The sequence below is a fragment of the Catharus ustulatus genome, chromosome 6, assembly GCF_009819885.2.
Source record: "Catharus ustulatus isolate bCatUst1 chromosome 6, bCatUst1.pri.v2, whole genome shotgun sequence".
Lineage (NCBI taxonomy): Eukaryota > Metazoa > Chordata > Aves > Passeriformes > Turdidae > Catharus > Catharus ustulatus.
This window is the reverse complement of record NC_046226.1, coordinates 59738995-59765080: the sequence shown is the minus strand read 5'-3', so window position 1 is coordinate 59765080 and position 26086 is coordinate 59738995. Positions and strand designations below refer to the sequence as shown.

At 42.0% G+C, this 26086-nt stretch overlaps 2 protein-coding genes across 2 annotated transcripts; both read right to left on the bottom strand.

The window, feature by feature from the left end:
* Window positions 1–731: 731 nt before the first annotated feature.
* LOC116998170 (NADH-cytochrome b5 reductase 2) lies at window positions 732–7223 on the bottom strand. The gene is made up of 9 exons (XM_033063622.2): window positions 7132–7223; window positions 6887–7033; window positions 6257–6329; window positions 5112–5218; window positions 3992–4121; window positions 3206–3289; window positions 2667–2752; window positions 2007–2106; window positions 732–1084 (listed from the first exon to the last, which is right to left on the bottom strand). The coding sequence occupies exons 1-9, from the start codon at window positions 7144–7146 to the stop codon at window positions 912–914; spliced, it is 915 nt and encodes a 304-aa protein (XP_032919513.1). The 5' UTR covers window positions 7147–7223; the 3' UTR covers window positions 732–911.
* Window positions 7224–8003: 780 nt separating this feature from the next.
* Window positions 8004–23227, bottom strand: OVCH2 (ovochymase 2). Its single transcript, XM_033062821.1, has 21 exons — window positions 23219–23227; window positions 22728–22865; window positions 21362–21453; window positions 20456–20628; window positions 20147–20242; window positions 18731–18882; window positions 17954–18149; window positions 16833–16856; window positions 15998–16088; window positions 15754–15887; window positions 15197–15337; window positions 14789–14919; window positions 14310–14403; window positions 13427–13558; window positions 12977–13054; window positions 12181–12367; window positions 11898–11967; window positions 11132–11327; window positions 10725–10876; window positions 10257–10425; window positions 8004–9834 (listed from the first exon to the last, which is right to left on the bottom strand). Exons 1-21 carry the CDS (start codon window positions 23225–23227, stop codon window positions 9812–9814), a joined length of 2478 nt encoding a protein of 825 aa, XP_032918712.1. The 3' UTR covers window positions 8004–9811.
* Window positions 23228–26086: the final 2859 nt, after the last annotated feature.

Below are 26086 nucleotides of genomic sequence, written 5' to 3'. Positions count from 1 at the left end.
CAAGGGCTCTTTGAGAACTAATTGGGGTGCTTTTGAGAGGTGATCAATCCTGGTCCTCACTTCACCAGTCTCTCATGACAGACCCTGCACTGCATGGTCAGGTGTAAGAAGATAAACACATGATTTCATTGTCCACAGGGGTGAAATCAAGGCAAATTCCTTTCAATTACTGCAAACTGCAAAAAAAGGGGAATTCAGAGGAATGAGAAGTAAGTCTAGGCATCAGCAAAGTACTGCTGTTTAGTGTTTAATAGAAGGTATTAAATGTACCAGTCTGGCAATGCAGTCAGTGCTAGTGACCAGCTCAGGTACCACAGGCATTGGAAATCCTGTCAGGTCAATTAGCCAACAGACTTGTTACAGCACTGCAAAAGGGACTGGCTGCTCCAGCAGCCCTGGGATATTCCAAACACACTATTTCCTTTCTCTTTCAATGCTGTATTTACAACTCAGTGTGTTGCTGTGCTAGCTTGGCTGTGAATAGTCAATCCACAAAACAATTGATTCTTCTTTTAAATACACGTAGTAAGAAATACTAATTAGCATAACACCGGTATAAATGCTTATTTTTTGAATGTTATGAATAAATTCTGAATGTTCCCCTCTCTCTTGCTGACCATGGAATGATTTAACATGAATTCATGTGGATGACCTCTCACCTGAATTTTTTTCCCCTCAGAATTAATGTTTTATACTAATTTCAGAGGTCAGACTAAGTAACTCACACACAATTCAAGATGATTTCTCAATTTCTTAGTGTTAAAACACACAAGGTGGTTATGAAGTTATAAACCACAGAAATTACATCAAGGGGTTAAAACACACACACACACACTGCACAGTTGCACATCAACTGCTCCTGTAGAAAAATATGCAGTCATTCCAGAAAAGGTTATTAGGTGACATCATTGTTAATAAGCAAATGTACAGCTCTTGGGATAGCCAAGCTTGTCCAGGTTGGGCTGACAGGCAAACTGAATCATTGGTGGTGGCCCACACATGAGAATGAGGGTGTCACTGCCAGGGGGAGGCAGGTGGGCTTTCAGCATGTCTGCAGTGACAAAGCCAGAGCTGTACTTCCAGTCTGCAACAGAGAAATTAATTCAATTACTCTGAATCTCTTTTAAAAGGCTGAAGCCTTTCTAAACATCTTTAAGTAGCTGAAGAATAAAGTTATGGCACCATCACTGCAAACCAGGAGAGGGTTAAATTTCTCACTCAGCTCAAACCTAGTGATCCCCTTCCCTAGGGACAACAAGCATGTAGATAAAAAAGATCTGGTTAACAAACCATGCAGGTCTTAAAATAAATTATACCATTTAGAAGATATGAGCAGGCAGGAATAAAAACGAAGAGTCAATCAGCTTTTCCAGTGCAGAGAGGTCACCCAGTGGCAGGGAGAGGTACTGAGACCTGTACTGTTTGTTTTTTTTTTGAGATTACAAAGTTCAGTGATAACAAAGTTTTACCATGTAGTTTAGTGATAAGAGAAATTAAAAGAGGAAAGAAATGCTGAACTGTTTCAAGCAGCACTATTATTGAATGCATCTGCCATTTGAAGTGAGCCAAGTAGGAAAATGATGCCTTAATCCATACATGTGGCAGCTCTGCTTCACCAGAATCTAATCTGGAGCTGCTGCACAACAAAGATGTGCACATAATGCTTACAGGTATTAAACAATTTCATGCCAACAACATGCTGACATAACCTGATTTGGGAGGCAGCCCAAAACAGAGCTGAACTTTGGATGAAAATTCCCAAAAACTGAAATACATTAAAAGATGCAGAGTAACACGTCTAACCCAAATGAAATATAAGCTCCCACTTTTTAAGGCCCACCTGGCTTAGAACCCTTTTTAAAACAGGGTGTGGGGTAAGGTTTGTTTCTGAAGAGTTTCAAAGTGTAAAACAAGAACACTTGACATTACTCTGATGTCCCCTGGAGCAAGAGTGAATCTCTGGCTGTTGCACAGGGATGAGCAAAGGTATTTCCATGTGTCCCTACCTTTTGGAGGTCTGTCCAGTGTGTACCACAGCACAAACTGCTCAGGATGTCTCTTGGCAATGTCTTCTAGCTCAGCTCTCAGCAATATATCATTTTCTGTCTGCAAAATGAGAGTGATGCTCAGCTCCAAACCATTCCAGGAGCCCTCTGATGGGAGCTCATCTGCCATTCACAACAAATGATAAAAACTATGCAAATCAAGAAATTAATTTGGTATTTTGCCCCTTCCATGATAGCTATTATCATTATAGGCTTCTGTACATGGAGATTATTAACACCAAACTGTGAGACTTAGCAGCCACCTAAACACAGTCCTAAAGATGGCAATTAGAATTTTTTTAATCCAGACAAAAATCCCAACGAGCTGGATTTGTCCCTGGCCCTGGCAAATGTCCCTGGAGCAGCATGGTGAAGGTTAACTGTACAGACAGATTAGTGGAAATAAATCCTGTTTCCTTGAAATCAGTGAAGGACAAAGATGAGCAGAGGGATCAGGATCTGGTTATTTATTCCCTAATGTAGGAATTCAGTGAAACTGTGAGGAGACACCTGAAAGTGTGACAGAGTATGGAACATGTGCCATCAGTTTAAAAAGCTCAGAGGGTAGCAAAAACAAGTGGGCTATTAAAGAAGAACAAACAGAAGGGTGAGAATACTCACCTGATTAGCAAAAAGAAGGTAACATTTTGTGGAGTCCTTAGGATCACTTGTGATCTGGCGGATCAGCTGCAGCATAGGAGTTATTCCTGTTAAAAACCAAAATGATTATAAAATGGTTCTTCTTTCCATGGCCACAGTTTCAGCATTAATGCTGCCTCCCTTCAGTCTTCTCAGTTTGCACATGGACTGCAGAGATTGGGGGCTCCTATTATGAAGAACAGTTCCAAATCAAACCCACAATTCCTGTATGCAGGGCTTTTCTCTTCAGGATTCTCTATCACATAATTTTACCCTCAAGACATTCTCTTAGAATGCTTTTTATCACTGATGAAGTGAGTTCTCTGAGGTCACAAGGTAAATTACTATTCAAAACCTCAGGCTGCTACTCCCCAGGACTGAGCTCAAACCCCTGGAATGCCTCAGTGTTGCCACCAGAAATGCAAATGTAAGTACTCCTAAAGTACAGTGCTAATGCTCACATACATCCACAAAGACATTTTCCACTCTCTAGACACTCCATATGACAGGTTTAGTTTTACCTGTTCCTCCAGCTATCATCCCAAGGTGCTTTGCAAACTTCTTCTCTGCTTCAGATTTCTTATTAGGCTTGATCAGAAAGGTACCTAGAAGAAATATTCCAAACCTGTACATTAGCTTCCAAACAAACATGGGTACAAGTTCCATGGGAATAAATTACTACAGGTGATCAGTTAATAAAGACCAATCTTCTGGAAATCCCTCCCTTCTGCTGAGATAGATTCATCAGGGATTGCTGGTCACAGGAGGTCAGCATCCAGAGAAGTGCTGAGCACTCTGAGGTGAGACTTCAGTGCACAACTCCTCTCAGTTGAGATCAGTGCAAAATCTTTCCCTTGTATCCTACAAGAGGATTACTTCTCTGAGCTTATTTCCTCACAGTCAACTCAGACCTGGTTTGATTATGAAGTGGAGCTGGCTCTCAGTCAGCTGGTAATTCAGTAACAGCACTGGGATTCTCAGAGGGCATTTTAAGCCACAATCTCACTTGCTTCTAGAATGGAGCATCGCCCTCCATATGAATAGCTGAGGTATTTTATTTCCAGTGCAGACTTCTCAGTCATATAATGCAATAGCAATTTTTTTCAGATTTATAGTCCCAGGAGTGAGACACTCAGCAGTTACACAAAGTACTCTTTCCCATATCAACTCTGACAGGCTTATAGTCAAGTCTAGATAATGTGGTTTTTCCTCTTTTCCACTTAAAAAAAAAGAGGCTCTACAGTTGTCAAGTTTTATGAAAATAACCAATAGCTCCCTTTTGCTCTCCCACCTCTGTGTCACAGTACCTGTCCCCTTGTAGACCAGCAGTCCATTTGGCCCTCTGAAATCAATGGTATCTCCAATCTTCATGTTGTCTAGATACTGGGACATCTTCCCACCTTCTGGAAACTTGGGGTTCACATTTTTGTGGTAGACCTGTAAGAACAATCATTTGCACATTATCAAGCACTAACTTTCCTGCAGCCAGTACCACAAACTGTAGAACACAGTCCTGCAGGCCTGACATCCAGCACCTGAGAAAGAAATCGAGGCAATTCTTTGCTCTCAGTTATCTCTTGAGTCTTGCAACAGGAAGCAGCCAAAATAAATAGTATGTGCTGCTGGGCACATGTCCCTCTGCTCCCTGCAAACAGCCAGGATAACAGGGAGGGCTGGAAGGCAGATTATGTGCTGCTGCCCTCATTTCACTGTTGCCTTATGTCACCCCATTTTTGTAGCTGCTCCTTCTGAAAACAGCATTGCTGCATCTCTTCCTTCTCAAACTTTCCCACACAACTGCTTTTTCAGCTTTCAAAGCACGTAAGAAGGATTAAGCAGTTCATAACCATTCACTAGCCTTGCAACACAAAGAACAGAGCATGCAAAAAACCAAAAAAAAGTCTGGATTTTTGCCTAAGGACAAACTCTATCATAGAAAAGGATTAGGAGATCCAGAAGTCCTGGGATGAGATAATCCTGCATCCCCTAGCTTAAAGGATTTCCCTTGTTTGACTTGTTTTCTGCTTAGAGCTCTTTGCAGTAAGCATTAGCAGCAGCACAGGCATCTACAGGGAGAGAGATCAGTATCCATGCACTGCCAAATAAAAGATATTAGGGGAATTCCTAAAGTATTGCCAGGGAAGTGGTTCTCTCCTCCCTCTACTCCTCCTCTGCCACCCCTCAGTGCCACACAGCAGATGCACAGGACACAACTTACTATTCAAGGGCAGTGTGAAATGAGTTGTTTGCCAATGCAGTCACCCTATTTGAAAAAGATGAGATCTGATGAAAATGATATTTAATGAAATTTGAATGAAAGACGATGAAATTTGATGACTAAATCAAAGCAAACCATCTCACTAAAATGAAGTAGTTGCCCTCCTTCCCGTTAGCAACTAATCTATATTAAAGAAAGACAAAATTTACCTTTATAATTAAATCAACATAACCTTTTGTCTCATCACTGGAAACAGGGGTATAGGCTCGAATCACCAGGCTCCCATCAATTGTTGCAGAAAGGTAAACGTGTTGGCCTGGGGAGAAAGAATTACAATCTGTTCATGTTTTTCATCCCTGGAGGATAAGAGGGAAAGGCAGGTATTGTAACCTGCAATGACAGAGAAAATCTTTGCCATATAAATGCTCTATGAAACACTCAGGTTTTTCTCTTTTTTCAGCACTGAGCAGGAATCTCCCAGGAAGTAATATAGCTTCAGGATCTTATTCCTAAATTCTTAAGAATGAATCTGGATAAACACTAGCATTGCAGAGTACATTTCATTTGGTTTACCATTTGTCTAGTTAATTCCATTTCTCTTTCCCACACAAGCCAGAAGAGTTTGGAGAGAGACAAGCAGCATGCCAGGACACGCTGACAGCATGGAATGGGGTGTCCCTGACACCTACCACACAGCACAGGGAGCTGTCAAACAGTGCAGAACAAACAGAGCCACATCTGCGTGCACATCAGACACAGAGGCTTTCCCCTGCACAGATTATCTAGCACTGATTCAAGGTCCAAGGTTCAGTGCTATCAGTGTTCCAGAGTACAGGAAAGAAGGCCAATCCCAGGCTGAAATTTGTGCTGCAGAACTCCAGAAAAAGTTGCCTGGAAATGCGTGTAACTCAAAGGTAGGTGCATGCACAAAAAAGGCTCTGAGTATTTCAGCATCTTCCCAGGCAGCACAGCAGAGCTGTCCCCTTTCCCTGCCAAAAACCATGAGGGCAATTGCCAATAGACTGAGGGGACCAGATGGAAGTAGAATGCAAATAAGAAACACGAAAAAGCTTTGACAGACACCACTCTCGCTTATATCCGGACTGATGACAAATTCCATCAGGCTCAGTTCAGTTCCACTGCTCCAGTCCTAACCTACACCACACAGCTGGACAAAGCACTCACAAAAGATCAGAAAAACAACCCTCTGGGAAACCTGACATTTCTCTCTCAGACAGCAGCATTCAGATGCAGCTCTCAACCCCGTGCTTTGCTGAGCCTTCAATTCACAGTCAGAAGTCCAAGAACTGCGAGAAACTAGAAATATAAGTAACTAAGTGTTCACAGTACTTACCTACAGGTAGTCCTAATACATGATTTGTTGAGGGTAGCCCGAATCTGAATTTCTTAGTATCGTGACTGATTTCCTAAAAAACCAAAGTTAGAATGAGGTCAGCATCACCACTACTTTGAATTTCAAACTCTACTCAACACAATATGCTTTAGCAAGCCTGCTCTTTGTTAGCATGCAAGACAAATGGTGGGAAAGGACACAAATAGGGGTTTGGAAAATGAAGTTGAAACAACCAGGAGTTTCAGAAGCAGTTTTCTCCACTTCCACAGAGAGTGACCCGTGCCTGCCTGCACAATCCCTACAGCATCTTTGAATAGATAAAATCAGGAAACCCTGTGCCCAGGGCCAGAAGAGCGTGTGCCAAAGATCAGGGAACACAGGGCGTGCAGAAGCTCAGGGCTTGCTGGGTGCACCCAGGATAAAGAACCCAGGGAGGAACACGGCCAGCAGCGCTCAAACACGCAAAACATCGGGAAATGACACCGTGCGCTACCCGGGAGCATCACAGCGCGGCTGCGGGGTGCCAGCCATCCCTGGGGGGCTCTGGGGTTTCGATCCCCGGGCCAGGAGCCCCCCAGGCCAGCGGCCCCGCGATGCCCCGAGCCCCCCGAGTCCCCCGAGCCCCGGCACCTCCTTGTCCAGCAGCCGCAGCGGGTACTTGGCCAGCGGGTCCTGCAGGGTGACGGGGCCGCTCGGCCTCCGAGCCGGCCCTCGCAACAGCAGCAGCAGCAGGGCGGACGCCGCCACCACGGCCACGGCGATGGCCACAGGCACTCCCTGTGAGGGGGAGAAGGTGGAGAAGGGCAGGCGGTGAGGGCACGGTCCGGCCCGGGAGAGAGAGCACGGCCCGGCCCAGCCCCAGCCCTGGCCCTCACCGCAAGCGCCTCCATGGCTGCCTGCCGCCCTCAGCTCCCGCCGCACGCTTCCTCCTCGGGATCCTCCTCCTGCTTCCTCCTCGGGATCCTCCTCCTGCTTCCTCCTCGGGATCCTCCTCCTGCTTCCTCCTCGGGATCCTCCTCCTGGATCCTCCTCCCGCTTCCTCCTCGGGATCCTCCTCCTGGATCCTCCTCCCGCTTCCTCCTCGGGATCCTCCTCCTGGTTCCTCCTCAGGATCCTGCTCGGGATCCTCCGCCTGGGCCCGGCCGCCTCAGGTGAGCCTCGCTCCGGCCTCAGCCCGGGAGCCAAATTCTTGTTTTCACCGAATCGATGGAGGTTGGGAAAGACCTATGGGGTCACCGAAGCCGACCTATGGCCGGACAGCAGCGTGTCACCAGCCCGTGGCACCGAGTGGCATGTCCGGCCTTTGCTGGGACAGCTCCGGGGACAGTCACAGCCCCTTGTGGTGACTGCACCGCTCCATCTGCGCCTTGGCTTTGTTCTCTTCTGCCTTCACTCAGAGTCAGGATTAAAAACACGAAGGAGACGAGTTTTCTCGTGTTGGGGCTTGGTTGTTTATTAAATCTTATTTAAAGTACACAGAGTTCTGTAAGAGTTTTAGCTACCAACTAAAAGCGAGCAAAATGGAGCTGAATCTAGCTAGTGATAAGGTTTTTTTAAAGCTAAACAATCCAATAAAGAGCTGACACTTCTATTATTTATACTTTTGACCCTCAGTGCAGCACTAGCTATCCTACCACAAACTACTACCTGAAATCATGAAGAATGAAGCAGACAGAAAATATCTATCTTGTCCCATACCCATTACTGAATTAAAACCTTCAAATCTAAAACCCTTCGCCATGTGAAATCACACACTCCTGTTTTAACCACACACCCATGATTTTAACTCTTATCACTCAAATTTGGAAGCCTTCTCCGAGGCCTCAGATCAAAAGCAGTGTTCTTTTAGGGGGTCAGTGCCAGAAAGCACAGAAGGTTCCAAAATCTCAGAGTTCTGGGATCCAACATGCTGGAATGCAGCAGTGCTTTCCCCTGTGTGACCCCTGGATGTGCCCTCCCTGGTATTTTTTTAGGGTTTTTTTGGTTTTTTAATCGATATTCCATTTGCATCAGAAAACCATTAACATTGTTGCTAAAACAGTTCACACTGGCACCTTACAAGAGACTAAAAAGATGTGACAGAGAAAAGCAAAACTAGGTTCCTTGTAAAATCATACTAGGAGAAACACAAAAGGCCAACATCAAGCAGCCAAGCAAAATGTTAGTGCCATATCAAATCAAAACCTGACATTTAAGGAGAGAATTTAAGACAGGAATTTTCATAAGAGATAACAATCTTATCAGTATATAACCACTGCATTCAATATCATCACAGCTGATATCACCTGTAGTTCTCACACACTTTTTGCTTTTCCACTTGAAATCCTTGTCTTAAATTAATAAACAGGTAAAAGCCACTGTGTTCTTGTTAAGCAAAACAGAATAGCAGTCAAGAAATAATACACATCTGCTCCCAACATAAACTGAGTCAGTCAGCTAATGGCAACTTCCACCACAATCAAACATTAACAGGCTTCTATAATAAAAATTTACAAAGGATATTTTCCCCCCATTTCTCTCTGAAGATGTCTTCAGAGAGTTTAGCAAAGATAGAACACTCTATCAATAATGCAACACAGCTGTGAATCTGAATCACTGAATCTCATAATCCTTCCACTGTTACGTATTTTCATAGCTTCACAAAAAACTCATGCTCAATATTTTGTGGGCTTTTGCCTCAAACTTTACAGGGAAGAGAAGAAAGTGGTGAAATATGTTTACTTTATCCACTGGAGAAGAAAGTCAGTGAGATTACTGTTTCTCCAGCTACAGAATAAAATTAAAGGTTTACAAAAACCCAAAGAACCAAAGTTCAAAACTAATACAATAAAAAGGGAGGGATTTAAGGCATCAAATGCTTGTATGAGAAAAACTCTCTAAATATTTTTTGCTATTAATAACAACAAAAACTAAGTGAGATATCTTACCTTCTAGTTATTATCTGGATCACTGAGTCAGAGGAGGATTATTCTTATTCTACCTGTTTTACCATCCTACTAATCTAGTTTTAAACACTAAAGCTGAGAGCACAAGGGTCTGCAGAGCTAACTGGAGCCTGTCACAACAGATGTCTGTATAAGCAGCCTTTTGGACATCAAACAAATGTTAATTTGTACAAGTTAATGCCTAGATTAATTAGGGCAGCTGTCAGTTCTTGCATGGTCCTTGGCCTGTAACACCTGTCTTTTCAAACACTTTTGTTCACACACCACACAGTCTATGAAACCAGAACCTGTATTAAAAATACCCTGCAGTGTTTTTATACTTTCCAGCACTACATTCAAGCACATGCTTGGCTCATGTGGCTTATTTTCCCTCTTTTGATGGATTAGAGTGTCAGAAGCCTGCAGGTCACTTGTGGCTGCTCCAACACACGTGCAAAGCCAAAGTCTCCCTTCAGGTAAATCAGCAGTGAATTCCCCAGGTAAGTGTCAGCTACTCTGGGATCTTTCATCAGTCAAAAACCTGCATGCTCCCACCAAATTTTGTTTTCAGGGACATTTGTGCTTTGGGAGTGTTTCACAATGGGCTCCATCAGAACTGTTCTTTTGACACTCACACAACAAAAAGGGGGAGATCTGAAAAAAAAAAAAAAAAAAAAGAAGAAGAAAAATAAAGCAGGGTAAAATTGATTACAAAGATTTATTGATAAAGACAGGCTGTAAACTTGTCAAACTGAGCTGCCAGCATGTGTCAGTTCATGCTCCTCTATTTCCTCCCAACCCTGAGCAAAGAAGCTGCAAAGCAAGGGAAACACTCACCCACACAAGAAATGCAGTAGAGAGTGCAATAATAATGATACAATTGGAAGAAATAAGGTTTTCAGAAGTTACTGCTGATTTGTTTCTTTTCTGGGAGTTCACCCAAGAATATTTTAAATAGCCAAGATCTCAGGGAGTGCTGGACATCCAAATACAAAAATGGCACCCTGAAAAGACCTGGAATTAATCATCTAACAATAGAGTTAATTTAATTGTTTGGGTGTTTTTTTCATACATACCACTACTATTAATGTTCTTCTTGATCCAGTCAACAAAAAAACCAACATTGGTGTATACTCCTGGGTAGTTCTTCCTTCCACATCCCAAGCCCCAGCTGGTAATGCCATGGAGGGTGTAAAACCCCAAGTTGTCTTCTGAAGGACAAACTAATGGGCCTCCAGAATCACCCTGCACAAGGACAAAGATGAGCCAAGGTCACTGCTGCTGGTTTTAAAATCTCAGTCCAGCAAGGAGAGGTCCCAGCTGCTCACATGCTTGGGGTTTTTCATTTTTAAGAGACAAAGGAAGGCACAGCCTTTGTTCAAGGGAAGTGACTCTTTTTGCAATATGGGTAATTAAAATTTGACTGCTGAGGAGTCTTTCAGTGTAAATCACCACAGCCTGTTTGCAAGAAAGCAGCTTTGGGAGGTTTTACATTTCCCTTTCTAGAACCCATCTGGCCATATCCCAAGGGTGATGTAACTTACTGTGCATGAGTCCTTGCCTTCCTCCAGAGGGAATCCTGCACAGATCATCCCCTGGGTCACTTTACTGGCAAGGTTTATGTAATAGCTCTGACATATGTCTGGTGCCAGGATGGGGACTTCCAGCTGCTGCAGTTTTTTCCCCTTTTCTCTGTCTTGAATTAAAACACATCATCCAGTAGAGGCATGAATTAGTGGCTCCAGAAGCAATCTTTACTCCTTTTCAAATCCTTTTCAATCTAAACTGATTTCTCTCCTCCCACCCACATCACTTCATGTCTAGCTGAGTTTACACAAGTAAAATCTTTTTAACATCCAAAAACTAATGTACAGACAGAAGGACTGTTCCAGCACAGAATGTGGTATTCAAAACACAGTCACAACATGCCCAAGCAGCAAAGGTTGCATACCTGCTTCAGGTGCACCCCACCCTGTGACCACACATGTCCTGGAGGGCTGCAGCAGCTCCTGCTCGGCAGGGAGGCACACTGGGAGCACGGAGGGGCTGAATTCCAAGGGCTCAGCCAGCTGCAGCAGGGCAATGTCACAGTCCAGAGTGCTCTCGTTAAAACTTGGGTGTATCAAATGCTGCTTGACTGGCCTTTTCTAGGAAATAAAGACATTTTCTGAAAGGCTTGGGAATGTGAGGCTTTGAGTAACTTTGGTTTTATGAATTTCCCAGATACCCTAAGAAGGGAACACGTTTAAAAGCAGCTCCAGAAACCACTAGCTTTCTGATACTAAAAAAATCAAGATTCTGCATCTGTGACATACAACAGGGAACACGCAGAAAACTCCATCCAGCAAAGGTATGAAAAGAGTCTTGGAAAAACATTTATCAAAACGTTATCAATATTTATCATTACCAAAACATTTATTTATTTCATAAAACAAAAAGTGGCAATTTGTGCCCTAATTCTTTCTGTCTTGGTGGCAGTCACCACTGAGTACAGAGACAAGACATCTCTCACTCCCACATCCTCCAGGATTCTGAGCTTTGGAGCTCAGTAGAGGCACAAATCTGTGTTGACAGTCACACAAAAGCTGTTGTGTAAATGCAGATTAGCATCAGCAAGCAGGATTGCTGCATCGTGGACAATTTGGGAAGCACATTTACATTAAAAGCTATTTTGCAGGATTGATTTGTATTTCAGTGCTAAGCAGAACACACAGTACCTGTGTGTACTCTTGGTCTGTAAGATCATGAAGTCCTGTTACCACCATCCATAAGTCTCTGTATGCTTCCCTAAGGGAAAAAAAAAATCATTGTCAGGCTGATGTAACAGCAGTCTTGAAAACGTGGATCTGAAAACCTGCTATGTTCCTAGCACCTGTGTGTGGAGCCAGAAGAGTCCAGAGCCAGTGTAAGCTGCAGGAGGTGTAAGCAGCCCTGTGGCACCCTGGCTGGAGCCAGCAGGAACACACATTCCCAGGGAAGGACTCATCCCAGTGCACTCACCTGGAATGAAGGCAGTGGGCAGCTGTGACAATCCAGTCTTGGGCAAGGACTGCTCCTCCACAGATGTGCTCTGCTGCAATTTGTACACTGGCCTGCCAAGGCCACGAGTAGGGCACAGCTTCTTCACCTCCAATTATCCTGCTGAAGAGGAACCTGGGCTGATTGGAAGGCATTCCACAAACATCCCCTGAAACAGAAAGCACTGATGCTCCAAGAAGTCTTTAGAGGTGAAGACTGTGAGAAGTAAAGAGCAAGCCCCACAGCTTCTCAAGCTCCACCTCCCTCTTTTTTGCTAAGTCTTCCAAATTCCCTCATTAAAAAGGAATCCAAATGTTTAGATCACCATGAGGAGATGATCTTGGCAAAAACAGAGCTTTACCGAGGTGAAAGCTACCATTACCTTCAAAAGTTTTAGCCTCAAACCTGCAATGACAGGGACTCATCCCATTTTCCATAGAGTACTAGAGGGGAAAAGGAGAGCTCTAAAATGCTGGTTATTATTTTCAATTACTCTATAGCCTTTGTAATTGTTTTCACCAAAGCAAGCAGGTGTAAACTGACATATGAGCTGAAATGTTACTGAATTCCTGTACATGACTTAGCAAGATGAAGGAAACAAGAAAAATTAGGTTCTGATAAAGCCAAAGCATGTAAATGCCACTGTGCATATTTTTATTTCCTCAAAATATCTTAGCAAAAAATCTGGGCCAACTGCAACCATTAGGTATTTGGAGAATTTATAGTCCAAAAGGTATTCTCTATTCCCATGAAGGAAGCATGACTGAGGTTGTTTTACCTGTTGTAACCTTTATTTCTTCTTCAGTAACATTCATGCTTTCAAAATCTTCTCTAGTTGAATTCACAATATTTAAATCTAGGAAATGAGGGTGTTGAGTGTGTTAGCAGGATGTCTTGATTAATATTTGTATCATAGAATAACTTTTATATCCTTATTTAGTTTTGTAGAAGAAACAGATTTCTGTGCTATTACGGTATTAAAGTGCTTTATAAAATGCACCACAAACACAAGTCTCATGTTTTGGCCAGATTAGTTGTTTGTCCTCACCATTCATTAGGCCTTTGTTTAATGCCTAAAGACGTTCACAATCCATTCTTTTTCATTGAAACAATTTGTTAGATGAGAATCTCCTAGAGCAAAATAATTCTGAGCAGCCAGTTGGCTGAAGAGCCCTTTGTGCTTCCCCAAGGAGGCATTTCCCCAAGTTTTTATTCAGTTTTCTGTTACCTGCCACATGAACAAAGGAGACTGTAGCTCTGAATCCTCCAAAGGTCTCTGTTTCATCAGAGTGGAAGACAACCAGCATCACAGCAGAGGAGCTTAGAACAGGTGCTGGCAGGGCAAGTCCACAAGACTTGACTGAAAATGAGAAAGCAAAGGCTCACTACAAATTAACAGGTATTTTTTAATCAATCTTTCTCTCAACAGTGGGTGCACAATATTCTGTCTATTCCAGCTTTCAGACAGGAAGGTAAAATAACCATGACCAAGAGATAGGCAGGCTGAGGCTGAAGGGCTGATCCATTCCTGGTAGCCTGTCCTGGTTCAGCAGTTTCCTCACCAGAACAAGGAGTCTCTGGTGCCATTTCACAACAGTCTATTGCAGCCCCCCAAAACTTCATTACAAATCAAACACCCAGCTACCTGCTTTTCCCTAATCTAAGCACCAGCTTCAAGCAAGTGCTGAACACAGTTTTTTGGGATAGGCCTTCCTCTCATTCACTATAAGCCAAGTGCCAGAAATTACATGAATGATGCTCTGGAGCGAAGAACAACTGGGCTGTGAAAAGGAGATCTCTTGGGTGCTTTGTGTGTGATCATTCCTGTAGACCCAAATTACTGGGCTATGTATTTTCTTCATTGGAATTAATTCAGAACTGCACTTCACACAGAATGGAAACACTCAGAAATGGTTCACTTCAATGTGGCTTTGCCTCTGTAAGTTGAGAAGAATTAGCAATACCTGCAAGCATTTTTCAAGGTACTGAAACTAGGAGCTATAACATTACCTGAGACTCCACAAGTAAACTTCATTTACACTGGACAATAGGGCTAGTAAAAGTCATGAAACAAATAGAACATCCCCAAAATAAAAAATCAAAAGTCAAACCAATTTCCTTCTTTTTTCCCACATCTTCATACACAGTCACAGCATCATAGGAGCAATCTTCACTCTCTTCTACTTCAAAAGACTGGTATGTAAGCTTTAAATAAAAAATAAAAGAGTGGACCTTGCTGTGAAAATCATTTGGAAAAAATGCAAAGATCTATAGGGTCTTTAGGATTGTGAGTGATTCCTGCAAGGTTTAGTTTCTAAGACATTCAGAACCTCTCACAGATGACGCATAAATATTAAATTTTCTACAAGAATCTGTAATGATAAAATTTAACCCAGGAAATCCTATTTTACCATAACCTATCAAATATAAACCTGTCTTTTGGGATGAACAGTGATTCCTCTTAACTGCATCCAGCAGAATGATTCAGGCTCATGTTGCTTGATCTTGTTTGTCCTTAAGTGCATAATTTCTTGTTAACTCAGTGGTGCCCATGTCCATCATGCAGACACAAAAAGGATTCATGCTCTACCTTGACTACGTGCTCTTCTGGAGCACAGATCACCCACTGACAGACTGCCAGGTTGCTGTAGTGCTCTGGGTAGTTCATACTCTCCAACACTCCTTCTTCAAAAAGGACAGCCAGGGACTCACAGCCAGCATCTGCAAATCCAGGCAGACAAAAATGGAAAGGAAAGGAGCAGCTGGAAATGCTGTCAGAACAGGAACATCAGGAGTTCCTTTAAGATTCAACTGCTGTGCATAGCAAAACCCAAATTAATTATCCAGGATGTGTTCTTAGCCTCAGCTGCCTCCCTCAAGGCCCTCCATGAAAGCATCATCCTCACAGAAATACCTTTCTGTGGTTTGTTTTCTGCTGACATCTCTCCAGCTCCCCACCCAAGAGTGTAGGCAGGCACATGGCTTGGCTTAAACTTACCAGGGAGAATATCTGGTGTAAGAGCTGTGTAGGTAATGGAAAAACCAGTTCCATAATCCTCATCATCAGAAACAAATTTCAGCCTCATGCTATTGGAGCCAATCAAAATAGGTAATGGAAGATCTCCTCCACAGAATTTCCCTGAAAAACAACGTTAGAAATAATCACAGTGTAAAGCCTTCAGTTACTTGAGAAAATGTGCTTGTACCATTTTTAATGCTTAGCCATAAAAATTTTAGGATGAAAAGGAAATTTCCTGTTCATCCTTCTACTTTCCCTATTAATCCATTAGCCCAAATAGATTCACACTATTAAAAATTGAAAATCATTGACACCAGAAACCTGATACAGCTCCCTACCAGGTATTTTCCAATCTCTCCACCTCCCACACTCTTATTCTTTTATTTCAGATCCTCTGTCTCAATGTATCAACCAACCACCACATCCTCACAGGGTGCAGTGCTGTTAGAATGAGGAGGGCTCTCACAGGTTGTAGATTTTAAAGGTCTTTTCCAGCCTGAATTATTGTTTCAAAGAACAAGGGGACAAAAACTCACCCACGAGTCTGTCATCTTTTGAATAGACTGATAAAGAATCGTGGTCACAGAGCATTTCTGGCTCTACATCAAAGTGGGAGAAGCTAAGCCGTATGTAATTCCCTTCTGGCACACACACAGTCCATATACACAATCTGGAATGAGAAATCAGTTCCCATTCATGAAAATGCAACCCAAACCACCCCAGAAGCTACACTTGTATGGGGAATATTCTCTGGGGGAGGACTGTGTTTTCTCTGCTTACTGGTGGTTTTGATAGAACTGTCCAGGCCTTCCAGGAAAATGCAATTCCCCTTCTCTGCTGCAGAGTTTGCCATCCTGAACACTACAAAACGCTGTGAGGTGAAAGAATTAGGTTTGACACATCTGCAATCAGCTGTTCCACCAAAAGTCTCAGACATCTGGAGGATGTTGTGAGACAGGATTGCTCAGCTGCACTTTGTTTCTGCTGGCAGACTGATGTTGGGTCTTTTATTTGGAATTCTGGTAAATCACCTTTAAACCCCATTATCTGGGAGCAAGAACAAAGCTCTGCCAATGAGCTCTCATTTTTTTTGTAAAAATGGCAGTGCTTGTTTTCTTTACCTCAAAGAAACTCTTGGCTATGTGAAGATTTCAGTACAGATAATTTTCTGTGAGGAAAAATGGATACCCCGGAGCACACCAAAAGTGATTATGGCAGCCCATCTGTAATAACGCCCTTGGTTATGTTACAGCAGGAGATTTGTGCAGCAGTTCAATGTGCTGGTAAAAATTACTTTAACAGAAGAAGCAGAAGCTTTCCTCTTCAGCCAAGTGGTGGCAGAAACACAACACCACAAAAATCATCTCCTCTTGTCCTTCCTTCTGCTTGCAAGGCAGCCCAGTGAGAGCAACATTTATTAAACACAAATTTAAGGAGTCAAGTACTTAGCAGATTATTTCCCCTGCAGCATCCTGGGAAGAGCAGTAAAAAACTTGTAAAAATGTTTTTAAAAAGATTTTTTCCTTTATAAATTATATAAACAACTATTGGTGGGGGAGAGGCTTTTTGTGCTCTAACACAAATAGAAGACAGTGGGGAAAAATAATGTACTCACCTGTGGAGCTTTTCACTTTCAGATCTAATAAAGGAGGGACAGGGAAGGGGGAGGAAAAAGAAGAATAAATTATTATAGTTTCATATTCACAATTTATTTTTGTCCATGTTAAAGGGCAGCTGGCACTGAGGCAAATCCCAGTGCTTTTTGGGGACACAGTGCCTACAATAAACTAGGGCTTGGAATCAAAACAAAACTGCAAGTTCAGGCAATGCTGATGTTGGAATAAACAATTCTGGAGTAGCCAGTACCAGAATTAACCATTTGTTTCAGGCCACTACTCAGAGTCTTTTTCAGAAGCTAAACTCTTTTCAGTTTTCTCTGGCACATTGTGGGGGTTCCTTCTCTGAATCATCAGCTGACAGTGGTTTCTAACAGTAAATTTTATTTTTCCCCTCCCAATTTTTTTTTCCTCTCAGTGACTAAATCTCTTAAATAACACCCCCTTCAGTTTTTCAGTTCTCTGTGTAAGTTTTAATACAGTCTCCAAAACCCTTCAACAAAATTAGCCCAAACTAGAAGAAAATATCAATTTGGTTTCTTACTACTCTCACTAAAGTTCACCCCTGCCATTTTTATCTCCAGCTCCAGACTTTGGTGCCTGATGGTCACAGGCACATTTCACAGGCACACAGAGGGAATTCATGACCGTTTGGGGAGAAAAAAAAAATAAAAAAGCACTTCAGAGCATGACTTGTCCCCATGTTGTCAGATGTCTGATCCAACATGTTTTAGTTGAGAAAAATGACAAGTGACTTCAAAGAAATGCACATGGAACCTCTGGTGCTTTCAGTTGGTGGATTTCCTCTTAAAAAAATAATAATAAAGATTCAATAAACATGCTAACTGGCTAGCTGCATAAAAGGATCATTAAAAAAAATTAAAATTAAAAAAAGAAAGAAAGAGTCCAAGTAGGAGGCAAAGTGGAAGAGAAGCAAACATTTACAATTTGGTTTTGACAACTACCAGTCAGAACCACACACTTCAAGGGAATGTGAAATGCTGCAGTGCTTTGACAGGAAATCATAGAAATGCTGTATCCTGAAAAGAAAGCTAAAATTGAATTAATTTGTGAGGATTTGTCTCAAGGGAGGGATGCATGACAGTGGAGACTCAGTTACCAGCACTCATGTTCTCCTGCAGCCAGGGCAGCACCACGCTGAGGTCCGTGAATATCCCTGGGGATCCTCTTTGGGAATATTTCTTCTCCTTGTTCCCCATCCAGCCACGGGCACATCCCATCCCCCAGGAGATGACACCAGCAAGGGTCCAGGCCCCGTGCCTGCCTCGACACAACAGGGGACCTCCAGAGTCTCCCTGGAAAAAAGCCCAGCAAAATCCCACAGTTTGTACAGCTGAGCGACCCCTAAAGGGTTCACTGAGGTCTCTCTCGTGCCTTACTAAAAACCTGCAACACAGGGGACAGGTGTTTTTAAAAGAGCTGTGAAGACACACAGGTTTTGGGGTGTTTATAGTCAGGATCAGCAAGAAGGGGAGAGACAGATTAATTCTCTCATGGGTGCATCTCTGACATGCTTGAGCACGTAAAAAAGGAGTGAGGAACAATCACGTCACCCTTGTCCCACTTCCTTTCCTTCCTGAAATCCAATTCTTTCTACTTTCATCTTTCCAACAGTGATTATTTTATCAAGTGTTCTGAAGTTAGAAAGCCCTAAGCGTTATTGCACTGGGGTACATTGCAAAATTGCTCTCAGGAACTCGTCCTACAACCCATACAATAATTAATATGGAATCGCGTCATTAAGTGCATTGCCCCATCAGGAGCTTTTGAAAGAATTCCTACACCCAAACCTCCCAGTTCAGAGTGAATTTGTTTATTTTGGCTCAGAGTTGCTGAGAAACACTCCCAAGCTCACAGGGCCCTGTGTTCAGTTCACCTGGCAGGCATCTCTTCCTCCCCCTGGGAAGCCAGCACACATGATGGTGTCACCTTGGATGGGTTTCTTCAGAGTTGACAGAGCTCTTGAACACTCTCTGCTGTTCAGGATTGGGAGACTGACCTCATGCAGGACCTGAGGGAGCAGTCCATCTGAAACACAAACCAACACTCGTAAGAAAAGTTGGAAGGTAAACGCTGTTAATACACCACAAAAAGCTGTTGGAAACTAGCTCCAAGCCGTGTTATGGCTTTGGCAAACATCCAATATTTTGTATGCAAACTTGAAAAAATTACAAAATGTTTCAAAATCCAAATGCAAGTCTAGATTTTGCGATTACCCACTTTGAAGTAATTTCACGATTATAAGCCGCACTGAGTATAAGCCGCATCTCCAGGTGTCGGCAACTTTCCGTTCTTTGTCCATACATAAGCTACACCTGATTATAAACCGCAGGTTACAATACAGAGTGTGATCAAAGGTATCTGTTCTATCACCATCTGTTGAGGATGGGGGCAGTGATCCTTATCTCAACAGCAGATATTCTGCTAATGGGCCATCCATTGAAACCAGGCAGGGCATTGTTCTTTATCTTTTCACAACTCATCCTTCCTCCAGCCAGTCATTTTCTGCTAATGGCCATTGAGTCCCACTGTGGGACTGATAAAATTACTGCATCCCATTGGAAGTTGCTCCAGCCAGGGGGAAGAGCCCAACATTTCTTATCAAGATAAAAACAGAGGTTTTGGGACACTAAGGAAGCCCCTTTCTCCACTGGACTCCAGAGGAAAACCGGATTTCTCCACATCACCACTGGACCTCCGGAGGGAAACTGCACCTTGTACAGGAGCACTGCTCCAACTGAGCCACATCTGTCACTGCAGGAGGATGCAGCCACCATTTAATGGGACTGCTGCCAACACCCTGCCTGATGGGGTGTCAGGTTGTACTCTGACTGTGTCAGGGTTTGGGGTTTGTTTCTTTGTAGTACTGTATTTCTATTTTAATTTCCCTAGTAAAGAACTGTTATTCCTATTCCCATATCTTTGCCTGAGAGCCCCTTGATTTCAAAATTCTAATAATTTGGAGGGAGGGGGTTTACATTCTCCATTTCAAAGAGAAGTTCCTGCCTTTCTCAGCAGACACCTGTCCTCCAAACTAAAACAGCAACTTTTCGTTCTTTGTCCATATATAAGCCGCACCTGATTATAAGCCGCACTTTGGGTTTGGACCAAAATTTTAGTCAAAATGGTGCGGCTTATAATCGTGAAATTACTGTAATTCACAGGTAGGCAAATAAGCAAAATCCCATTTTGAGATTGAAAGTTCTTAAGGTCAGTTGAAGGTTACTTTTGGTCTGTGCAATCAGGCCTTTAGTTTGAGGAAAAAATAATAATAATAATGTGAGTAGCTTACTTTCCTTTAAACGGCCCCAGCCACAAGCAGTGCAGATAAATCCTGCTTCAAACTTCTCACCTGGCTGAGGAAGGCATGCTGGCAAAACTGATGCACCTGCCACACAGGGACATGAAATTCACTGGTAAGTATTTGAAACAATTGCTAAAAGCTTCCTTTAGAAGTGTTGGAGGGTTTTTAACAAAAAGGAAATTGTTATTTTTGTGGAATCTGTAAAATTAATCTCATATTGACCATTTATCTTCTGCATGCAAAGAATAATAACTTTTTCTTCATGGAGAAAAAGATGAGGGCTGACTCTGGTCTTACTGAAGTTGAAGGTGCCATCCAGCTTCAGAAGGGCAATGTCATAGTTCATTGGAGTCCTGCGGTCAAACTTGGGGTGCTGGATGACAGATTTGACAGGCAGTGTCTGCTCACTGCTCTCCCTGAGCCCCAGGTCGTGCTCTCCTGCAGTGACTTGCAAGTATTGCAGTAAGTTCCTGTGGAACAGAAAAATTAAATTAATTAATTAATTGAATAAATTAAATTAATCAGCTATGCAATCTTCAACATGAAAGGGGGAAATGGAGTTGTTTTCAAACAGAGAAGCTATTATTTCTGATACCCAATACCTTTCACCTTCAGATTTTAGAGCACTTCAGATGTGCAGTCAGCAGGAGCTGAGTAAGCCCTGTAAATAGGAATTAGGAGATGAAAAGTACTGAGAAGAAAAATCCTTTTGCTGCAGACCTGACCACAGTTTGGTGGTCCACTCAGGAACCAGCTCCTCTGGCTGTGTTTAAAAGTGTTCAGCCACATTTCTTTTTGAAGGAGGAGGGAAGATTTGGACATAGCAAGGTATAGAATAAATAAAATCATCTCTCTAGAATCCTGAGTTTATTTTTAAAAATATATAAAACCACAGTGAATTCTGCTTTAGGGCTCCTGGTACCAGACCAGCTGTGCAGCAAGGGAACACAAAAGCAATGAGTATAAACTATTATTCTGCTTCCAATAAATTTTTTTACATAGACTTCCAAAATCAGTCTTTGTCAATCTCTGTAAGTTTATTAATTTTTTGAGGTGTTCAAAAGGGTTTTAGTCCCTTTCTGATAAAGCATGGAAAATAATGAATAGAAATAAAAGGGTAGCACCACAAAGAGATGCTACAGCACACACTCACATTTCCAATCCATGTTTTCCTGCACCTGCTGCTGAAATCCCCATCCATACCTGTCCAGGGTGCAGTGAGCTGCTGTCACCACCCACTGAGCAGAAACAATGGTGCCTCCACAGAAATGCTTCTGCCTTCTCTTCAGGGAAACCTGCAGCATTGAAAGAAGACACTCCCAATAAATAAAAAAATCTTTGGGTCTGCTCTGTCTGCCTTTGGGAAAGAACAGGGAGAGCACACCCAGGAGTTATCCAGCATGGTGGATTCCAGAAATTTGGGGGTTTTGAGCTTTCTGTGCTTTCTGACACTGACTCCCTGCTTTTGACCTGAGCCCTTGGAGAAGGCTCCAAATTTGAGTGATGGAGTTAAAATCGTGGGTGTGTGGTTAAATAGAATTGTGTGATTTCACATGGTGAAGGGTTTGGAATTGGGAGGTTTTATAATATAGTAATGGGTATGGGACAAGATGGAAGATTTTGGGTGTTGTCTCTGTCTTCTTTTTTCTTCATGATTTCAGGCAGTGGTTTGTGCTTGGACAGTCAGTGCTGCACTGAGGGTCACAGGAGTTTGATTATTAGGTCAAAAGTATAAATAATATGGGTGTTAGCTCTTTATTGGACTGTTTAGCTTTAAAAGACCTTGTAACTAGCTAGGTTCAGCTCCATTTTGCTCACTTTTAGCTGGTAGCTATAAGTGTTGCTAAGCTTTCTGTACTTTAGATAAGATTTAATAAACAACCAAGCCCAAACACGAGAAAATTCATCTCTGTGTCTTTTAATCCTGACTCTGAGTGAAAAGAGAAGAAACTCCAGCCAAACCACTACTTAAGTGGTGCAAAATCCACCCACTGATTAAGTGGTGCCCTTTACACCAGCACACACACTTCCATGGCATTCTCAGAATCCCTGAGCCCAAGAGATCCTTTATAAACCTTGCTGTTGTCCCCTCAGCTTGTGTCTTGGGGCATTTATTATTTGTAATAATATATTATTATTTGTAATAAATGTGTTATTTTTGTCCCCAGGGCACTCAGGCTGTGAGGGTGAGTGGCTGGTTGAGAGTTTTGGGAGTTCTGCAAGCCAAGGCTGCCTGGCAGTACCAGGGGTTTGGGGTGGTGTGCTGTGCCCTATTTCTGAGCAGTTTCACCCATTTACAGACTCACCTACACCTACTCTTCCAGAAAGGGTGATAAACAAAATCACCTTCACAATAAATAATTTTTTCCTAACATCCAATCTAAACCTATTTTCTTTCAGCTTGAAGCCATTCCCTCTGGTCCTGTACTCCATGCTTGGTAAAAAAAATCCTCTCCAGCTCTCTTGTAGGCTCCCTTCAGGTGCTGGCAGGCTGCAGTGAGGTCACCCCAAAGCCTTTGCTTCTGCAGGGCTTTGTCCTGCAGATAAATCCACATTTTCTTGTACAAACCTGCCATGGGTGTGAGCCTTGCTTCACCTGGTGCCCCCCAACAATCCGAGAGAAAAGGGCAAAAGAACTCCAGGCGCTGGTCTCTTGAGCTTTCTGCCCACACTTGGGATCTGAGGGGAAAACAAGGAAGGATTCAGGCTGGATTCAAGTTTTATTTCTGTTTTGGTAACACGGGATTGTGCAAGGCATGGCCTGGTCCAAAATTCAATCTCTGCCATGTCAGGAAAGAGATCTTGTAATTCCTGATACAAAGTGCCCAGGCTAAAGCTAAACTGGGCTAAGAAAAACATGTGCAGGTATTCACTTTCCAGCACGTTTTGGAATATTTTGGAACTAAATCACTGTTTCATTATCAATTTCAGAAATCTCTTTGTACCCAGCACTTGTACTGAAAATAGTTTTGACAGAGTCAAAATGCACAATAGACCAGCAACAGTGGCTGGATTCCTCCAGAACATCTGTAACTATGCCAGATTTATTTCTTAACTCACTGTTGTCATCACCTACCTTGGCTGAGTGAAGCTGATAATCTTCATGTGTTTCTGAAGGAGAATATTTATAGAAACAATTGTCTGCAGGGATAGTTATTCATTGGGTTGTATTTTAAGGAAGACAGAAGCAAAGCAACCAGTTCTGCCAAGCAGCAAATTGTAAAAAATGAATTCTTTGTAGTGCACTTCCCAAACCCAACAGTGGTCACAATTTTATCTTTTTTTTTTTTCCTTAAAGATGAATACTTGCAATGAAAACTCATTGAAAGCACACCTCTAATGGTTTTTACTACAAATGTTAAACTTTCTGTTGTGAAAAATGTAGCATCCATAATCCTGGACCATTTTGTTGTTTTCTGGCAGATAGGAGAGTGCATTCAAAGGATGGAGGACCAGCAATTGTACAAATTGTCTGGGAAACGTGGAATTTTGCAACCTACCAAGTGAATCCATCATCTACAGAAAGGGGTTTGCTGTCACCTCAGGATTAGCATGGTCAATTGCAGTGGCACAGTTATTCTGACACACTGCTACTTATACCAGCTTTTCAATAAAAAAAGGCTCTCTGTAGAAATGAGCCTGTTCATTTATCTGATTTTTTTCCCCATTCTTCCCTAATTATCACTCCACATACCTTTTACCCTTCGTGCAAAATAACAAGAGAAAGAGGAAACAGAGACAAAATTTAAAAAGAAAAAAAAATTTATGTTTTACCACAAAGAATTTGGTACTTGGCAAATGGGAATAAATAAATTAATAAATAGATCTTATTCACAAAATAAGAATTTTTTTCTTTCCACATTGAATAATTGTATCCTCCCTTGCAAGATTACTTTAAAAGTTTTTTTTTTGCATTAATATTATACCAAACTGTTCTTATCTGTGTTTTGACAAACTCTGAAAGTCCCAAAGCTTTGCAATTTTTAATTCCAAGAGACTCCTGACTGCTTTACAGGCTGCTGGTTTCCATTCTTGTTTTCTATACATTAATAAACCTCCATGAAGGAAGCAGGAACAATTGCTATCATTAATTGTCCCAAAAAAGGAATACTCTGGATTTTAAGAGATAAGCCAACAGAAGGGAGGACCTGCTGTGTTCTGTTTGTACCCCATGGGTATAATGACAAATATTTAGTCATAAATCACACTTAACATTGTTTGCTCTGAATCATCAAGGAATCAGGTAAAATTAATAAGAATTCCTCATGGAAAGAAAACTTTCATGCAGAGAACTTTGAGGGTGAAACCTTGATTCCAGCACTGCCTCCCAAGCTCGTCACTGCCTTAGAGCAGAACCAGCAGGAATAAAACTGCTGAAAAAAGTGAATTTTCCCTCCTACCTTTCTGAAGAGCAGCTGGCACAGCACAGAGCAGCCCCAGCAGCAGTAGCAGCTCCCTGGGGCAAAGGCACATCCTGAAAAAACCACAGAGTTTGTGACACAGGGAGGGAAATCCAGCCCCAAACCCTGCAGGGCAGCAGCAGCTCCTTGAAGGAGAAGTTACTCATTAATCCAGCCCCAAAGCACTTACCTCCACTCAGGAGCTTTTCATAATAATTTTAACCATTTAAATCATAATTTAATAGAGCATGGTTCTTCTACACCATCACTGGAGTCTTTGCTGTGAAATACTGAAATCCTCCCTGAAACATTTTTTTGAAGGCAAAATTAATTTATAATTTAATTTATCATTCATTGCATGCTTTGCTAGCAACACTTACCCAGGCAGATCCACACATGGAAATAGAGCTCACATGGAGAGAGTATCAGCTGCTATTCCCAGAAATTCAACCATTTCTGCAGCTTTTGGGAAGGCAACATTTTCTGTTTCCTGTACACTTTATATTTAGTATATATCATATTCTAAACAAGATAGAATGTCTTGAAATCCTGCACTTCATTAATCTCACAACTCATGTACTCTACTTCTGAATCCAACAGTTCTTAACTGAAAGCAGATCAGTTTTAACATGGACTACGTAATGTATTTACATTTGGATAGTTGGGCAGGAATTTTGATTTTCCAACAAACTTATTTTTCACCTATTGCAATTCCAATGACTCCAAGTTTGTTGTAACCAAAAAAAAAAAAAAATCAAGTCTTAATTCTCAAATTCTCATTATTGCCTCCCATTTCCCCCAAAGTTTATGAAAGATCCTGAATGGCACCAGAAAAAAAAAGTCATCTCAGTTTAATTATGCTTTAAAAGCCACCATCCACCCTCACCTTGGCTTCAAAAATTCACTTTTTTCAGTCAGAGCCTTCGTGTTACTTCAAAGATCAATACATTGAAAAGCTGAGGGATTTAGGGATTCTCAATCCTTAAAACCACAACATTAAATACCTCTGCAATTCCCAACCATAGCTTCCCCTCTCCTTTATTTGTGACTTCTCAAACAGAACCATGCTACACCTCCACTTGGGAATTTTGGACTTTTTTTTTGGGATTCATGTACTTTTTTGGACCAGCAGAGATCACTGATAAATATACCTGACTTGCAAAAGACAAACAAGATTTCAGCTCAATATTCCCACATGAACCCTAGCTAATCTGGTCTCCTAGTTTAGGATTATACCTAGGTTTGGGTAAAAAAAAATTGTGAAAAAAGTCCTACAAACTAAAACTTTGCAGTAACAATGCACACTGTGCTACCAGTTCCTTTTTCAGAAAGATTCATCTCCACGATTTTTCAGTCACCCAAGCCTTTTTTGGGGAGCAAATTATTTGCCTGAAAATTTATAAAATAAGCATTTATAAAAAAAGCCAGAGAGAAAAGTTTTAAGCCAGCATAATTTTGAATATTTAATTCCATCTATTAATATTAATGCCAAAGTAAAGGATTGAATACGTGCCCTGGACAGAACAGC

Coding starts and splice junctions, on each gene's coding strand:
- LOC116998170 (XM_033063622.2), bottom strand. Junction 5,219..6,256: donor TGTATTAGGACTACCTGTAG/GTAAGTACTGTG, acceptor CTTTCTCCCCAG/GCCAACACGTTTACCTTTCT. Junction 1,085..2,006: donor ACTGGACAGACCTCCAAAAG/GTAGGGACACAT, acceptor TCTCTGTTGCAG/ACTGGAAGTACAGCTCTGGC.
- OVCH2 (XM_033062821.1), bottom strand. Junction 18,150..18,730: donor GAGGAAGAGATGCCTGCCAG/GTGAACTGAACA, acceptor GCTTTTTTCCAG/GGAGACTCTGGAGGTCCCCT. Junction 13,559..14,309: donor GGGAAAAAAGAAGGAAATTG/GTTTGACTTTTG, acceptor TCTCATTTTCAG/TCAAGTCTTGTGGACTTGCC.